Source organism: Hyla sarda, chromosome 1 (genome assembly GCF_029499605.1).
Source record: "Hyla sarda isolate aHylSar1 chromosome 1, aHylSar1.hap1, whole genome shotgun sequence".
Classification (NCBI taxonomy): Eukaryota; Metazoa; Chordata; class Amphibia; order Anura; family Hylidae; genus Hyla; species Hyla sarda.
In genome coordinates, this window is record NC_079189.1 from 602678838 (window position 1) to 602695056 (window position 16219).

General features: G+C 40.8%; 1 protein-coding gene across 1 annotated transcript in view; it reads left to right on the forward strand.

Moving 5' to 3' along the window:
- The window catches only part of LOC130296490 (zinc finger protein 665-like), a 29246-nt gene extending 13925 nt beyond the window's left edge, over positions 1 to 15321 (forward strand). The window contains 2 exon segments of the mRNA XM_056548067.1: positions 3784 to 3991; positions 12823 to 15321. Coding sequence (XP_056404042.1) covers positions 3787 to 3991; positions 12823 to 15296 — 2679 coding nt within the window. The 5' untranslated portion in view covers positions 3784 to 3786 and the 3' untranslated portion in view covers positions 15297 to 15321.
- Positions 15322 to 16219: the final 898 nt, after the last annotated feature.

Sequence of the window (16219 nt, forward strand, 5' to 3'; positions counted from 1 at the left end):
ATTCACAGTCCTCACGGTAAAGAAGGCGTGTCGCCCCTTTAGACTAAACTTTTTCTTCTCCAGACGGAGGGAGTGCCCCCTCGTCCTTTGGGGGGGGTTTAACCTGGAACAGTTTTTCTCCATATTTTTTGTATGGGCCATTTATATACTTATATACGTTTATCATATCCCCCCTTAAACGTCTCTTCTCAAGACTAAACAATTGTAACTCCTTTAATCGCTCCTCATAGCTAAGATGTTCCATGCCCCATATTAGTTTAGTCGCGCCTCTCTACACCCTTTCCAGCTCCACAGTGTCCCTTTTATGTACAGGCGACCAAAACTGAACAGCATATTCCAGGTGAGGCCGTACCAATGCTTTATAAAGGGGGAGTATTATGTCCCTGTCCCTTGAGTCCATGCCTCTTTTGATACATGACAATATCCTGCCGGCTTTGGAAGCAGCAGCCTGACATTGCATGCTATTCTGTAGTCTGTGATCTACAAGTACACCCAGATCCTTCTCTACCAGTGACTCTGCCAGTTTAATCCCCCCTAAGACATACGATGCATGCAGGTTATTAGTACCCAGATGCATAACTTTACATTTATCCACATTGAACCTCATTTGCCAAGTGGATGCCCAGACACTTAGTCCATCCAAGTCATCTTGTAACTTATGCACATCCTCTATAGACTGTACCGTGCTACAAAGCTTGGTGTCATCTGCAAAGATAGAAACAGAGCTGTTAATACCATCCTCTATATCATTGATGAATAAATTAAACAACAGCGGTCCCAGTACTGAACCTTGGGGTACACCACTAATAACCGGGGACCAATCAGAGTACGAATCATTGACCACCACTCTCTGGGTACGATCCATGAGCCAGTGTTCAATCCAGTTACAAACTAAAATTTCCAAACCCAAATACCTTAACTTACCTGTCAGACGTCTATGAGGGACAGTATCAAACGCTTTAGCAAAATCCAGAAACACTATATCCACAGCCATTCCTCTATATCCACAGCCCCCCTCTATATACACAGCCCCCCTCTATATCCACAGCCCCCCTCTATATCCACAGCCATTCCTCTGTCAAGGCTTCTACTCACCTCTTCATAAAAGCAAATTAGATTGGTTTGACAACTTCTATCCTTAGTAAACCCATGCTGGCTATCACTTATAATACTATTATCCCCTATGTATTCCTGTATGTAATCCCTTATAAGTCCTTCAAACAATTTACCCACAATGCACGTTAGACTTACCGGTCTATAGTTTCCTGGCGAAGACCTAGAGCCCTTCTTGAAGATTGGCACCACATTAGCCTTGCGCCAGTCCCTTGGCACAATACCAGACACCAGAGAATCTCTAAATATCATGAACAGGGGTACAGATATTACTGAACTTACCTCTTTAAGAACTCTTGGGTGTAGTCCATCCGGCCCTGGAGATTTGCTTACATTTATATTACTTAACTTGCCTTGTACCATCTCTACATTAAGCCAGTTCAGTACATTACATGATGTGTTACCAGCACTGACCTGGCCAATGTCAGCTCCTTTTTCCATAGTGTATACAGAACTAAAGAACCCATTCAGTAGCTCCGCCTTCTCTTGATCACCCGTGACAACCTCCCCATTATCATTATTAAGGGGTCCTACATGCTCTGTCCTTGGTTTTTTGTATTTATATATCTAAAAAAAATATTTAGGATTAGTTTTGCTTTCTTTGGCCACCTGTCTCTCGTTTTGAATTTTTGTTGTTTTTATTACATTTTTACAGATTTTATTAAGCTCCTTGTACTGTTTAAATGTTATCGCTGACCCATCAGATTTGAATTTTTTGAAGGCTATTTTTTTGTTGTTTATTGCTCTTTTAACCTCATTTGTCAGCCATGTAGGATTTCGTTTTAATCGTTTATATTTGTTCCCCTTTGGTATATATTTATATGTATAGTTATTTAGAGTTGATTTAAAGATGTCCCATTTACCTTCTGTATCAGTATTTGAGAACACCTCCCCCCAGTCTATGTCCTGTAGTGCAGCCCTCAACCCAGGGAAGTTTGCCTTTTTAAAGTTAAATGTTTTTGCCTTCCCCGCCTGTCTTTGTTTTCTACATTTTAAGTCAAAAGTAACTATATTGTGGTCGCTATTACCAAGGTTTTCCCGCACAGTTACATTACCAACCAGCTCTGCGTTGTTGGAAATGATCAGATCCAACAAGGCATCACTTCTTGTTGGGTCCTCCACAAACTGGCCCATAAAATTATCCTGCAATAAATTTAGGAATTGTCGCCCCTTTGTAGTTTTAGCCAACCCCGGACCCCAATCTATATCTGGATAGTTAAAATCTCCCATTATTACCACTGTACCTGCCCGGGCGGCCCTCTCTATTTGTTTATACAGCCGACCTTCTATCTCTTCAGTGATATTAGGGGGTCTGTAAATTACACCAAATATTATTTTTTCAGTATTTCCCTCCTTTTGTAATTCTACCCACAGTGATTCCACCTCCTCAGAATCATCACACACTATGGCATCGTTCACATTGACTTTCATACCACTTCTTACATACAGACAGACTCCACCACCTTTTCTGTTCATTCTATCCTTGCGAAACAATGTAAACCCCTGCAGATTAACAGCCCAGTCATGTGAGGAGTCCAGCCATGTCTCAGTGACCCCAACTATATCACCAGCCATGTCTCAGTGACCCCAACTATATCAATATGTTCCTCCAGTATCAAGGCCTCAAGTTCCCCCATTTTATTTGCTAGGCTTCTGACATTTGTGAACATACACTTTCCATTTCCATTAAGTTTTACACATATAGTCTCACTAATGGGATTTTCAGAGTTATTGGGGTTAATGTTATTTTTTGAGTTATGTTCCACAAAAACTTTCAAACGGCTAAAGATATTAACATGAAACTTGGCCACATGTTACTTATATGTCAACAACAAACATAGGATAGGTAATTTAACCCTTACTCACCCCCATTTGCCAGGGGCGGGGCTTATGTTTAAAGTCCCATGCAAGTCAATGGGAAATATATGTTACAGCATAACTTCCAAACGTCTGGAGATATTTCGATAATACTTGGTCACATGTTACTTATATGTCCACTTAAAATATAGGATAGTTGATTTAACCCTTAACTACCCCCATTTGTGAGGGTAGTTTTTTTTTTTTTTTTTTTTTTTAAAGGCTCATGCAAATCAATGGGAAATGTATGTTTCCATATAATTTCTGCACGGCTGGAGCTATTTCAATACCTGGTACACATATTACGGTTCAGGATAGGAGGTCGGGATAGGAGGTCGAGAAAGGAGGACGGGATAGGAGGTCGGGTTAGGAGGTCGGGATAGGAGCTCGAGATTGGAGGACAGGATAGGAGGTGGGGATAGGAGGATGAGATAGGAGGTCGAGATAGGAGGTCGGGATAGGAGCTCGAGATTGGAGAACAGGATAGGAGGTGGGGATAGGAGGACGGGATAGGAGGTCGAGATAGGAGGACGAGATAGGAGTACGGGATAGGAGGTCGGGATATGGGGTTGGGATATGACAACAATATATGAGGATGGGATATGAAGTCAAAAGCTTCCTCCTTTGATTAGGAACGAAAACCTTGTATATAATGGTCAGAAACAGTGCTACTTGTTATGTACACACACAGGGCAGCTTATCCTGATAAGATACCTAAAATGACAGCTGTGCTTTAATAATCTTTTTTTACCCTAAAACATTCTAAGTGACTTCTCCTACTGTCTGATGACTTTTACGACATTTCTTCTACAGCTTATGGATCAGGGTAAAGATCTGAACTATATTAATGCCACAGACATAAAGGAAGAAGAAGAGACCTATGTGAGCGGTGATGATCAGTATAAGGAGGACATTCCTACTGGGAAAGATCTGATCTATATTAATGCTACAGACATGAAGGAGGAAGTAGAAGAGACAGATGTGAGCGGTGATGAGAAGTATAAGGAGCACATTCCTACAGGTAACCCCCAAGTTGAGTAGTAACCACTAAATGTAGGGAAGTAATTTCACAGGGAATTAACAAAAATATCTAAAAATTAGTGTGCGGCTGTTTTGTCACTTTTTGTGCTGTATATATTCGCCATTCAAACTAAATATGAATTAAATCTGGATAAAATTGTGACACTGTTATAGGCTATGACACATGCTGTGAGCTTATAATATGGATGTAGAATCATTTTCTGCTGTCAATCATGATGAGGGAAATTTTTTTTTTTTTTTTACAATTTTGGGACCATGACATATTATCTTCTTTTATATGTTGGTGGATGTATTTGGAAGTCAGCAGGTGGCACTGTGTTAACTGTGAATGTTTATCCATGTTCCTGGTTCCTCTGGTATTCTTATCCACTTTCCATCAGTCTTATCCACTTTCCATCAGTCTTCTCTGTATGCTCCATCTTATATCTCATGTACTTGTTCTCTGTTTCTAGTAAACAGGTAATTCTCGCACAATGTTTGAATGCTGAGGCTTATTTCCTCATCATCCTCTGTCACTACTTAGAAGTGAAAAGTATTTTCCCAATTTTTTAAACTAAGGAACTATAAGCTCCTTTTTATATGTAGATAAAAAGATAAAAGATTTGTTGAAATATAAGCAACAGCTGCAGATTTGTTAAATGTTGTCTGAAGGATATTGAAGTCAATAGGTGGCGCTGTGTTAAGTGTTTGTTGATGTGTACACTGATTTCTTTTGTATAAAGAACCACTTTCTACAGTTATAAGGTTCATCTGCTCTGTGTCCTCCATCTTGAATCTGATGTACATGATGTTCTCTGCATGTCCTAAAGAAGCACTCTGGGAAATTATTTGCTTATATAGTGCAGTATAGGCTATTGTTAGAGGACACAGAAGACAAACAAAAACAGACAGCAGAGGGGGAGGGGAGCACAAGAAGTAAGGGATCAAAAGAGGGATGGGAAGGGGTCAGGAAGGCTGCCCGTCTACCAAATGATCTCAGGGTTCCCATATGGAGGTAAATAAGTCCATAGTATTATTCAGTGAGGCTGTGAGGGACTCCAAAGACCTAATTTCCTGTTCCCTGGCAATTAGGTCCAACAGGGAAGTGGGGGCTAACCTTTTCCAGAATTTAGCTATCATTGTTTTAGCCGCTAAAAGGACATGTAGAAGTAATGTAACACCCTTCTACCCCAAGGAAGGAAGAGGGACAAGTGGAAGAGGTAAATCATAGGGTCCAAAGGTACAACCCCAAACAAATCCATCACCAACCGGCCAACCTCAGCCCAAAACCCCCCTATCAATGGGCATGACCAAAAGATATGAAGGGTCAACCCCCACCACCCCACCGCCATATCCTATATAACTGAGCAAGTGAGATTACCTATGAGCAGGCGCACCATCTCCCACCGGAGCATTATAAAATAGAGAACATATCAGAGAGAAGGCCCTGGCTGCATAGCTGTTCAAACTTCATAGGGATAGATACAGTCGGCGCCACCAATTTGGAGACCATGATGGCGTATGTGTAGGTATCGCAGCCGTTCGGAGGAGGAAATTCTGTATTTAGGAAAGCAAAGTACAGGGAAATGGATCCACCATATCAGTGTAGCAAACAAGTTTTTTGGGGCCTCATATACGAACCATACCCGAAGTCACACTAGATGGGATTTCTGAGTGATAAAGGAAGGACTGCAGGGAGAAGAAGGAGAACAGAGCCCATACTTCCCAGCACAATAACCCCAGACATACTGGGAGAAGGACATAGGGCCTAGGATGGGGCGTAATGGGGCAGTAAGAGGGTGGGTAGACCAAAGTAGGTAATTAGGGTGGATTGGGGCCAGCCTCAATTTATCAATCTCCATCCGCCTACTATAAACATAGGTAAATGGAAAGAAAACAATGCTCAGCTCACCACCCAATACGGACACAATGTAGAGGGACTCCGGCTGTAGTACAATTTCTGGAGCACGGACTATGCGGGCCGCTTCCCAGGTATAACAAATGAATGGAGAAGTGGGTCCAGCTCTCGCTGTTAAAACATAGCTGTTACTAAGTCTTATACCTGCATCCCCGATCCTTAAGGACTCAGGGCGTACTTGTACATGTTTTATCATCCCCCTCAGAGTCATAAAAGTGCCATCTTATTTAAGAAAGAAAGGGAGGGGGGTAAAAAGATATGTGTGAACCTGGGTGCTTAACCAACATTATATGAAGCCAACACTACAACAAACCCAGAAATAATGTATGAATGGAAGCACACCAAAAATTATTCAATTAATGCAAAATATAACAATCTTTATGATTGACATAGCAAAAAAACACACAACACAATAATGACAGGCCCGTTGAGAATCATAGGTACATATGATAAGGCAGAAAGTGACATCAGGAACATTATAACCAGGTATTGGCACATCCTAAAAATGGATCCTGATCTAATAGAGGCAATCGGGGGAAAGACCGCAAATCACATATAGGAAGGGACAGAGCATTGGTGATAGACTGGTGCAGAGTCACCTCAAGACAGATCCTGTATTTACTACCTGGCTAGACAGACCCCCCCCCCCCAACACACACAAGGTTGCTTCCCATGTGGTCATTACAAGGCATGCAAATTTATTAAGAAGATTTAAAAAATTACCGAGATGTGGCAGACGAATCAAACAGTTTATTAACTGTTCATCTAAAGGAGTCCTATACATTGCATCCTGCACTTGCCCACTGCTATATGTAGGGAAGACCCTACGTTAATTACGCAGAAGGGTAGTAGAACATATAGGGGATGTACGCAACAATCGGGATACGTCTCTTGCTAACCACATCAACATCCATGATGGGGGGGGGGGGGGGGGGGGGGAGATACCGTACATCATGCCTACAATTTGTAGGCATAGACCAACTACAGAGACATTCCAGGGGTGGGAATTTCGATAGATTACTTTTACAGAAGGAGACCAGGTGGATATACGACCTGGAAACAGTAGCCCCCAGGAGGGTTAAACAAACAGAATAATTTTGCTTGTTTTTTGTGACAGTCGGAAATGGCAGTGAGATGCGGTTAGGGAGAACCGTAGTCGGTTCTACCAGGAGGTGGTGCATCTCATAGACATACGGGCACCTAGGAGAATAGACAGGAGGTTCCAGTGCGGGACCACCTGCCTAGGCATAGGTCAACACTACAGACCCCGTAACAGGGATGGTTTAGCTCCAACCTAGGTCCCTGTTATTTGCCCCTGCCCCAATACATAAGTAGCCCTTGCCATATATTTTTCTGCCAACCCGACTGTACCCACTAACCTATCCCTCCAAGTTATTTATTATATTTTTTGGCTCCCACCATTTGAACATCCACCTATTGTGTTACATTATAATACCGCATAGTAGGCTGTCCTGTGGTGAACTCTGCATACAGTAGTATAGTCTACCCATTAAAACGGGAGAGACCAGAAGTTCCATAGTGGAACGAAACGGACGTTGTCTATTGTTGCTCACGTCTCTGTTCCTGCTCTTCACCTACCTGCACCCTCTTGTCCTTTTGGAGATGTTTTATGAAATAAAGAAGTGTTTTTGATACGGCGAAGCGATGAGTTCCCGTCCTATTTCTTTTCTCAAGAAGTGAAATATATATAACTGTATGTTTTATTAGGACGTAGAGAACCACTTGCAATATGAAGCAGATCTAGATCCTGTGCCATGGCGGCATAAAGACCTAGGAATTGTACACTAATACAGCAAGTAGTGCCTGGCGGGACTCTTCTTTCTAAAACGACCCATTAAAATGCTTTTGTCCATATTATCTACCTATATACTGTTGGTACTACATCTAATAGTATAATAAGTATTACTCCTTACAGTAAAATAATTTTCTCCATCCTGCTAGTATCTTATAGCTTAATGCAACGATCCACAAACAGCGGGATAGAATAATTGTGCTAAGACTGTACATAATACACTCAGCAACACACGAGAGGTATTAATGCCAGTATACTTATTAATACATATCAATATACACATGTGGATCCGTTAAGTTAAGACCCAGTGTTGGCTTTCATACCGATAACCTTCTATTGGCCAGCAATATGCATAGTACGAGCGTAACAAACACTGCCAGTGGTAACTCACTTCGCTACACTCCTTTAAAGGAGTACTCTGGTGAAAAAGTTATTTTTTTTTTAAATCAACTGGTGCCAGAAAGTTAAACAGATTTGTAAATTAAAAGAATACCGCTCTCACCAGCGCTGGAAACCTCACGCACCTGTGCAACGGACTGCCGGCACCGCCTCCTAAGTACTGGAAGGATTAAGATTTTTTAATAGAAGTAATTTACAAATCTAGAAAAGAACTCCGTCCGGCACCTAAATACGGGGTAAAAGGTTTGTCTTTATTTCTTCCACAGCAGGATACATACAGGTCAAGATGTCTGACGCGTTTCGCCCTTTACAGGGCTTAATCGTAAACTCAGTCTACGATTAAGCCCTGTAAAGGGCGAAACGCGCCAGACATCTTGATCTGTATGTATCCTGCTGTGGAATAAATAAAGACAAACCTTTTACCCCGTACTTTGGTGCCGGACGGAGTTCTTTTCTAGATTTGTAAATGACTTCTATTAAAAAATCTTAATCCTTCCAGTACTTATTAGCTGCTGAATATTACAGCGGAAATTCTTTTCTTTTTGAAACACAGAGCTCTCTGCTGACATCACGAGCACAGTGCTCTCTGCTGACATCTCTGTCCATTTTATGAACTGTCCAGAACAGCATATGTTTGCTATGGGGATTTCCTTTTACCCTGGACAGTTCCTAAAAATGGACAGAGATGTCAGCAGAGAGCACTGTGCTCGTGATTCAGCAGACAGCTGTGTTCCAAACGGAAAAGAATTTCCACTGTAGTATTCAGCAGCTAATAAGTACAGGAAGGATTAAGATTTTTTTAATAGAAGTAATTTACAAATCTGTTTAACTTTCTGGCACCAGTTGATTTAAAAAAAAAATAATAATAATTTCACCGGAGTACCCCTTTAACCTCTTAAGGACGCAGGACGTAAAGGTACGTCCTGGTGAGGTGGTACTTAACGCACCAGGACGTACATTTACGTCCTGTGCATAACCGCGGGCATCGGAGCGATGCCCGTGTCATGTGCGGCTGATCCCGGCTGCTGATCGCAGCCAGGGACCCGCCGGCAATGGCCGCCATTAACCCCTCAGGTGCCGGGATCAATACAGATCCCGGCATCTGCGGCAGTGCGCGATTTGAATGAATGATCGGATCGCCCGCAGTGCTGCTGCGGGGATCCGATCATTCATAACGCCGCACGGAGGTCCCCTCTCCTTCCTCCGTCCGGCTCCCGGCGTCTCCTGCTCTGGTCTGTGATCGAGCAGAAGATGACCGAAAACACTGATCTGTTCTATGTCCTATACATAGAACAGATCAGTATTAGCAATCATGGTATTGCTATGAATAGTCCCCTATGGGGACTATTCAAGTGTAAAAAAAAATGTAAAAGTAAAAAAAAAAAAAAAGTGAAAAATCCCCTCCCCCAATAAAAAAGTAAAACGTCTGTTTTTTCCTATTTTACCCCCCAAAAAGCGTAAAAATTTTTTTTTATAGACATATTTGGCCTACTTTTTTAATACATTTTATAAAAATAAAAAAAAATTATAAAGTATTAAAAGTTTTTTATATGCAAATGTGGTATCAAAAAAAAGTACAGATCATGGCGCAAAAAATGAGCCTCCATACCGCCGCTTATACGGAAAAATAAAGTTAGAGGTCATCAAAATAAAGGGATTCTAAACGTACTAATTTGGTTAAAAAGTTTGTGATTTTTTTTTAAGCGCAACAATAATATAAAAGTATCATTTTAATCGTATTGACCCTCAGAATAAAGAACACACGTCATTTTTACCATAAATTGTACGGCGTGAAAACGAAACCTTCCAAAATTAGCAAAATAGCTTTTTTCGTTTTAATTTCCCCACAAAAATAGTGTTTTTTGGTTGCGCCATACATTGTATGATATAATGAGTGATGTCATTACAAAGGACAACTGGTCGCGCAAAAAACAAGCCCTCATACTAGTCTGTGGATGAAAATATAAAAGAGTTATGATTTTTAGAAGGCGAGGAGGAAAAAATGAAAACGTAAAAATTAAGTCCTTAAGGCCAAAATGGGCTGAGTCCTTAAGGGGTTAAACATATGTCTCCTATCCTCCCTGTAGGCGTCCAATCGCGTCAATAGTGGGTGTGTCTTAGACGGCACCCCTCATGGCTTCCCCGTTGACGTCAGACGTGGGAGGTTCGTTGACTGCAGTGACACGGGCGCCCAGGGGAATATGAGGTCAGACGCCGGGGATTCACCGGTAGCCAGATGCATCGGCTCCCTGCTACAGAGCAGGTTCTGCTCAGCGCCGAGGCTGTATGACGATACCCTAAAGGGGTACTCCAGTGAAAAACTTTTTTTTTTTTAAATCAACTGGTGCCAGAAAGTTACAGACTTGTAAATTACTTCTATGAAAAAAAATCTTAATCCTAAAAAAATCTTAATCCTTCCACTACTTATTAGCTGCTGAATACCACAGTGGAAATTCTTTTCCGTTTGAAACACAGAGCTCTAGGAGAGCTAGGAGTAAGAGAAAATCACCATAGCAAACATATATGCTGCTCTGGACATTTCCTAAAATGGACAGAGATGTCAGCAGAGAGCTCTGTGTTTCAAAAAGAAAATAATTTCCGCTGTAGTATTTAGTAGCTAATAAGTACAGGAAGGATTAAGATTTTTTTTAATAGAAGTAATTTACAAATCTGTTTAACTTTCTGGCACCAGTTAATTAAAAAAAAAAAGTTTTCTACCAGAGTACCCCTTTACCCGCGAGTAACAACACAGCTGTATAAAAACTTTTTTCACAGGACATGGAAATCCAATCCAAGCAGCAAACACTGCGGTTGTTTTTGTATTTCTCTTTTTAGGTCCTGCCTTGACCCTGCACAGGCACCTTGGAGGCTGTAATTGACGGATGATATATGAGCTGAATATAGAACATGATTCTAAACGCCCATTATGGATTTGTCTCTAGGCTGGGTTCACACTACGTTTTTGCCATACTGTTTTCAATCCGTTTTTCTAAAGAAAACCGTATGGCAAAAAAACGGATGGAACAGTATGGAAAAAAGTAAACCGTATGCGTTTTTAAACAGTATATTGTTTTTAAAAGTGCATACAGTTCCGTCCGTTTTTATAAAAAAAAAAAACATAAGTTTTTGAAAATGTTGTCCATTTTTAATGGGAGGGGTCTTGGATGGGAACTTTAAAATTCAAATGCACATGTGCAAAGTAAAAACTTATAAGTTTTTCCCGTATGGAACCGTATTCGTGTGCATTTACCATTGGCGTCCATGTTAAAAAAAAAAAAAACGTATGCGGTTGCAGTACGGTTTTTAAACCGGAGACAAAATTGTGGTCAACCACGGTTTTGACTGCAACCGCATATGTTTTTTTTAACATGGACGTCAATGGGAAAGGCACGTGTATACGGTTCCATACGGGAAAAACTTATACGTTTTTACTTTGCACATGCGCATTTGAATCCTAAAGTCCCCACCCAAGACCCCTCCCATTAAAAATTGACAAAATTTTCAAAAGCGTATGGGTTTTTTTTCTATAAAAACTGACGGAACTGTATGCACTTTTAAAAACAGTATACTGTTTAAAAAACGCATACGGTTTACTTTTTTCCATACTGTTACATCCGTTTTTTTGCCATACAGTTTTCTTTAGAAAAACGGATTGAAAACAGTATATGGCAAAAACGTAGTGTGAACCCAGCCTAATCCAGGATATGCACATGTCATTGTTCCCTTACAGTCTCTCATTAGGGGCAGAGGACAAATCCATTGGTGCATGCTTTAGTGTATGTTTTGTATACAATCTTCTTTGCTGGCGTCGCTCTTTCTTAAAGACATCTTGTTTGTGATATTATCCCAATCTGATATGAGTTCTACTTACGTTGGCCATCTAATGCTAAATATAAGTAGCTATACATGGATTTGCCATCCTGATGAAGTCAGCAACAACTACCTGACAGAAACGCGTTGTAGGGAAATACTTACCCTTATACACGGTTATGAACTTCTAAGATCTCGTTCTGTAAATCCTGAGAAGTGAGTTAAATACTCAGGTACTGTATATAGGAGATATGGCAGTTGACCCTTGATGGTTATTTTTTTTGCTGCTATGTGTTACCTATTTCTATATGGTAAAGGAATCACGTTTATTGTGGTGATTAATTTTAGTTAATATATTAAAAGGTAAGTTTTAGACACAGTTTTTTAACAGCTGGAGGCACCCTGGTTGGGAAGCACAGCCATACACAGTAGAGGAAAATATAATAGATTCTTTCCTGCAGTGTAATATGCTGGGCTTTGTAGTGCCATCAGTGTTGTTGGGACATATCTGGGGATCAGAAAATGATTAGATCAGATGGTGAGAATGTTCTATGATGTCAATTTCTATTGTCAAATTCTATGATGTCCTGGAATAATTCAGCACTAACTATATATGTGACTGACTGTACATGGGACTGACTGGACATGGGACTGACTGGACATGGGACTGACTGGACATGGGACTGACTGGACATGGGACTGACTGGACATGGGTCTGACTGGACATGGGTCTGACTGTACATGGGACGGACTGTACATGGGACGGACTGTACATGGGACGGACTGTACATGGGACGGACTGTACATGGGACTGACTGTACATGGGACTGACTGTACATATGTGCAAAATGTTTAAGGTTCTATTACTGATAAACTGTTTTATCCTTGGCAGATGACTGTACCAGGAGATCAGAGGAGAATCTTATATCTTCATATTATAAAGCAGATGATGATATCACACAAGATACATATGAAGAACATTCCATTATCCCAGATACACCCTCAGCCCTTCACAGCCAAGATCTCTCATCTGTGAATGTTAAGTCACATCTTGTTGAGCATCAGAGAATTCACACAGGGAAGAAACTTTTTTCATGCCAAGAATGTGGGAAATGTTTTATTTTCAAATCACAGCTTGATGGACATGTGAGAATTCACACAGGGGAGAAGCCATTTTCATGCCAAGAATGTGGGAAATGGTTTTCTGTGAAATCATATCTTGTTGCACATCAGAAAATTCACACAGGGGAGAATTTATTTTCGTGCCCAGAATGTGGAAAATGTTTTATTCTCAAATCAAAGCTTGATATCCATGTGAGAACTCACACAGGGGAAAAGCCATTTTCTTGCCCAGAATGTGGGAAATGTTTTACTCTCAAATCACATCTTGATAGACATTTGAGAACTCACACAGGGGAAAAGCCATTTTCTTGCCAAGACTGTGGAAAATGTTTTCATACGAAATCACATCTTGTTCGACATCAGAGAATACACACAGGGGAGAAACCCTTTTCATGCTCAGAATGTGGAAAATGTTTTATTCTCAAATCACAGCTTGATATCCATGTGAGAAATCACACAGGGGAAAAGCCATTTTCATGCCAAGAATGTGGAAAATGTTTTATTTTCAAATCGCAGTTTGATAGACATGTGAGAATTCACACAGGGGAGAAGCCGTTTTCATGCCAAGAATGTGGGAAATGTTTTGCTATTAAATCAATTCTTGTTGACCATCAGCGGATTCACACAGGGGAGAAGCCATTTTCCTGCTCAGAATGTGGGAAATGTTTTACTATGAAATCATATCTTGTTGCACATCAGAGAACTCACACAGGGGAGAAGCCATTTTCATGCCAAGAATGTGCGAAATGTTTTACTATGAAATCAGATCTTGTTGCACATCAGAGAACTCACACAGGGGAGAAGCCATTTTCATGCCAAGAATGTGGGAAATGGTTTTCTGGGAAATCATATCTTGTTGCACATCAGAAAATTCACACAGGGGAGAATTTATTTTCATGCCCAGAATGTGGAAAATGTTTTATTCTCAAATCAAAGCTTGATATCCATGTGAGAACTCACACAGGGGAGAAGCCGTTTTCTTGCCCTGAATGTGGGAAATGTTTTACTCTCAAATCACATCTTGATAGACATTTGAGAACTCACACAGGGGAAAAGCCATTTTCTTGCCAAGAATGTGGAAAATGTTTTACTTTCAAATCACAGCTTGATATACATGTGAAAACTCACACTGGGGAGAAGCCGTTTTCATGCCAAGAATGTGGGAAATGTTTTTTTATGAAATCAATATTTGTTGACCATCAGCGGATTCACACAGGGGAGAAGCCATTTTCCTGCTCAGAATGTGGGAAATGTTTTACTACGAAATCACATCTTGTTCGACATCAGAGAACTCACACAGGGGAGAAGCCATTTTCATGCCAAGAATGTGGGAAATGTTTTACTATGAAATCATATCTTGTTGCACATCAGATAATTCACATAGGGGAGAAGCCCTTTTCATGCACAGAATGTGGAAAATGTTTTATTCTCAAATCACAGCTTGATATCCATGTGAGAACTCACACAGGGGAAAAGCCATTTTCTTGCCCAGAATGTGGGAAATGTTTTACTATGAAAAAATATCTTGTTGGCCATCAGATAATTCACACAGGGAAGAAGCCATTTTCATGCTTAGAATGTGGAAAATGTTTTGTGGCGAAATCACATCTCGTTGCACATCGGAGAATACACACAGGGGAGAAGCCCTTTTCATGCTCAGAATGTGGAAAATGTTTTATTCTCAAATCACAGCTTGATATCCATGTGAGAAATCACACAGGGGAAAAGCCATTTTCATGCCAAGAATGTGGAAAATGTTTTATTTTCAAATCACAGCTTGATAGACATGTGAGAATTCACATAGGGGATATGCCATTTTCATGCCAAGAATGTGGAAAATGTTTTATTTTCAAATCACAGCTTGATAGACATGTGAGAACTCACACAGGGGAGAAGCCGTTTTCATGCCAAGAATGTGGGAAATGTTTTGCTATTAAATCAATTCTTGTTGACCATCAGCGGATTCACACAGGGGAGAAGCCATTTTCCTGCTCAGAATGTGGGAAATGTTTTACTATGAAATCTTATCTTGTTCGACATCAGAGAACTCACACAGGGGAGAAGCCATTTTCATGCTTAAAATGTGGAAAATGTTTTGTGGAGAAAGCACGGCTTGTTAACCATCAAATAACTCACACAGGGGAGAAGCCATTTTCATGTTGATAATGTGGGAAATGTTTTACTCAGAAATCACATCTTGTTGAACATCAGAGAATTCACACACAAAAGAAGCAAATTTCATGAACAGAATGTGGGAAAAGTTTGTGTTGTTAAAAAATAAAAAAAAATTGGCGCAGTAAACGTGTTTGCGTTACTTGTGACTTTTCATCTACCGCACACTCAGTTTGGGTTCAGTGGACGGTAACTTATGTGAAGTGCGACTTTCATGAAAAGTTCCAAAAAAACAATTGTTTGTTGTGTATTTCACACACATACACTTGGTTATCTACACTATAATCTTGTGGAAATGAATTGTTTATTTTATGGACATATATTATGTAATTAAAGGGGTACTCTTCCCCAAACCAGTTATCCCCTATCCAATGCATAGGGTATAAGATGTTAGATCATCGTGAGGGTCCTGCCGCTGGGGACCCCGAGATCGCCGGTGCCCCATCATTCACCTTATGGAGCGAACTCCAATCTGCGCCCGATGACTGTCGATGTGGCCAACGCCCCCCCCTCTATTCACTTCTATGGGAGGAGGCGTGACGGATACATCATAGCCGTCACGCCTCCTCCTATTGACATGAATGTCACAGCGTGCTGCAAGCTTCCGCATTCCTAATGCCGCTGCTGCCGACACGGAGTTCCCCAGCAGCGAGAACCCCGCGAACTAACATCTTATCCCCTATTCTTTGGATAGGGGATAAAATGGTTGGGGGGAGGGGGGGAGTACCCCCTTTTTTTTTTTTCAACTGTAAATTTTTATTAAAGAATTTATCATAAACAGAAATCCAAAACAATGGAGAAAAAGTACACTGAAAACATCAAAAAGAGGCCAAATCAATGTCATAGTAAATAGAACCACACAAGAGTGGTAATATGGCTAATAACAATGGAGCAGTACATCAACTGGAGTAATACACAAAGTGGCTCAAGCCCACAGCTCCTCATGTGTAGGCAATGAGGCCCAAGGGCCACAACAAAAGGAAAGAACGTGGGGA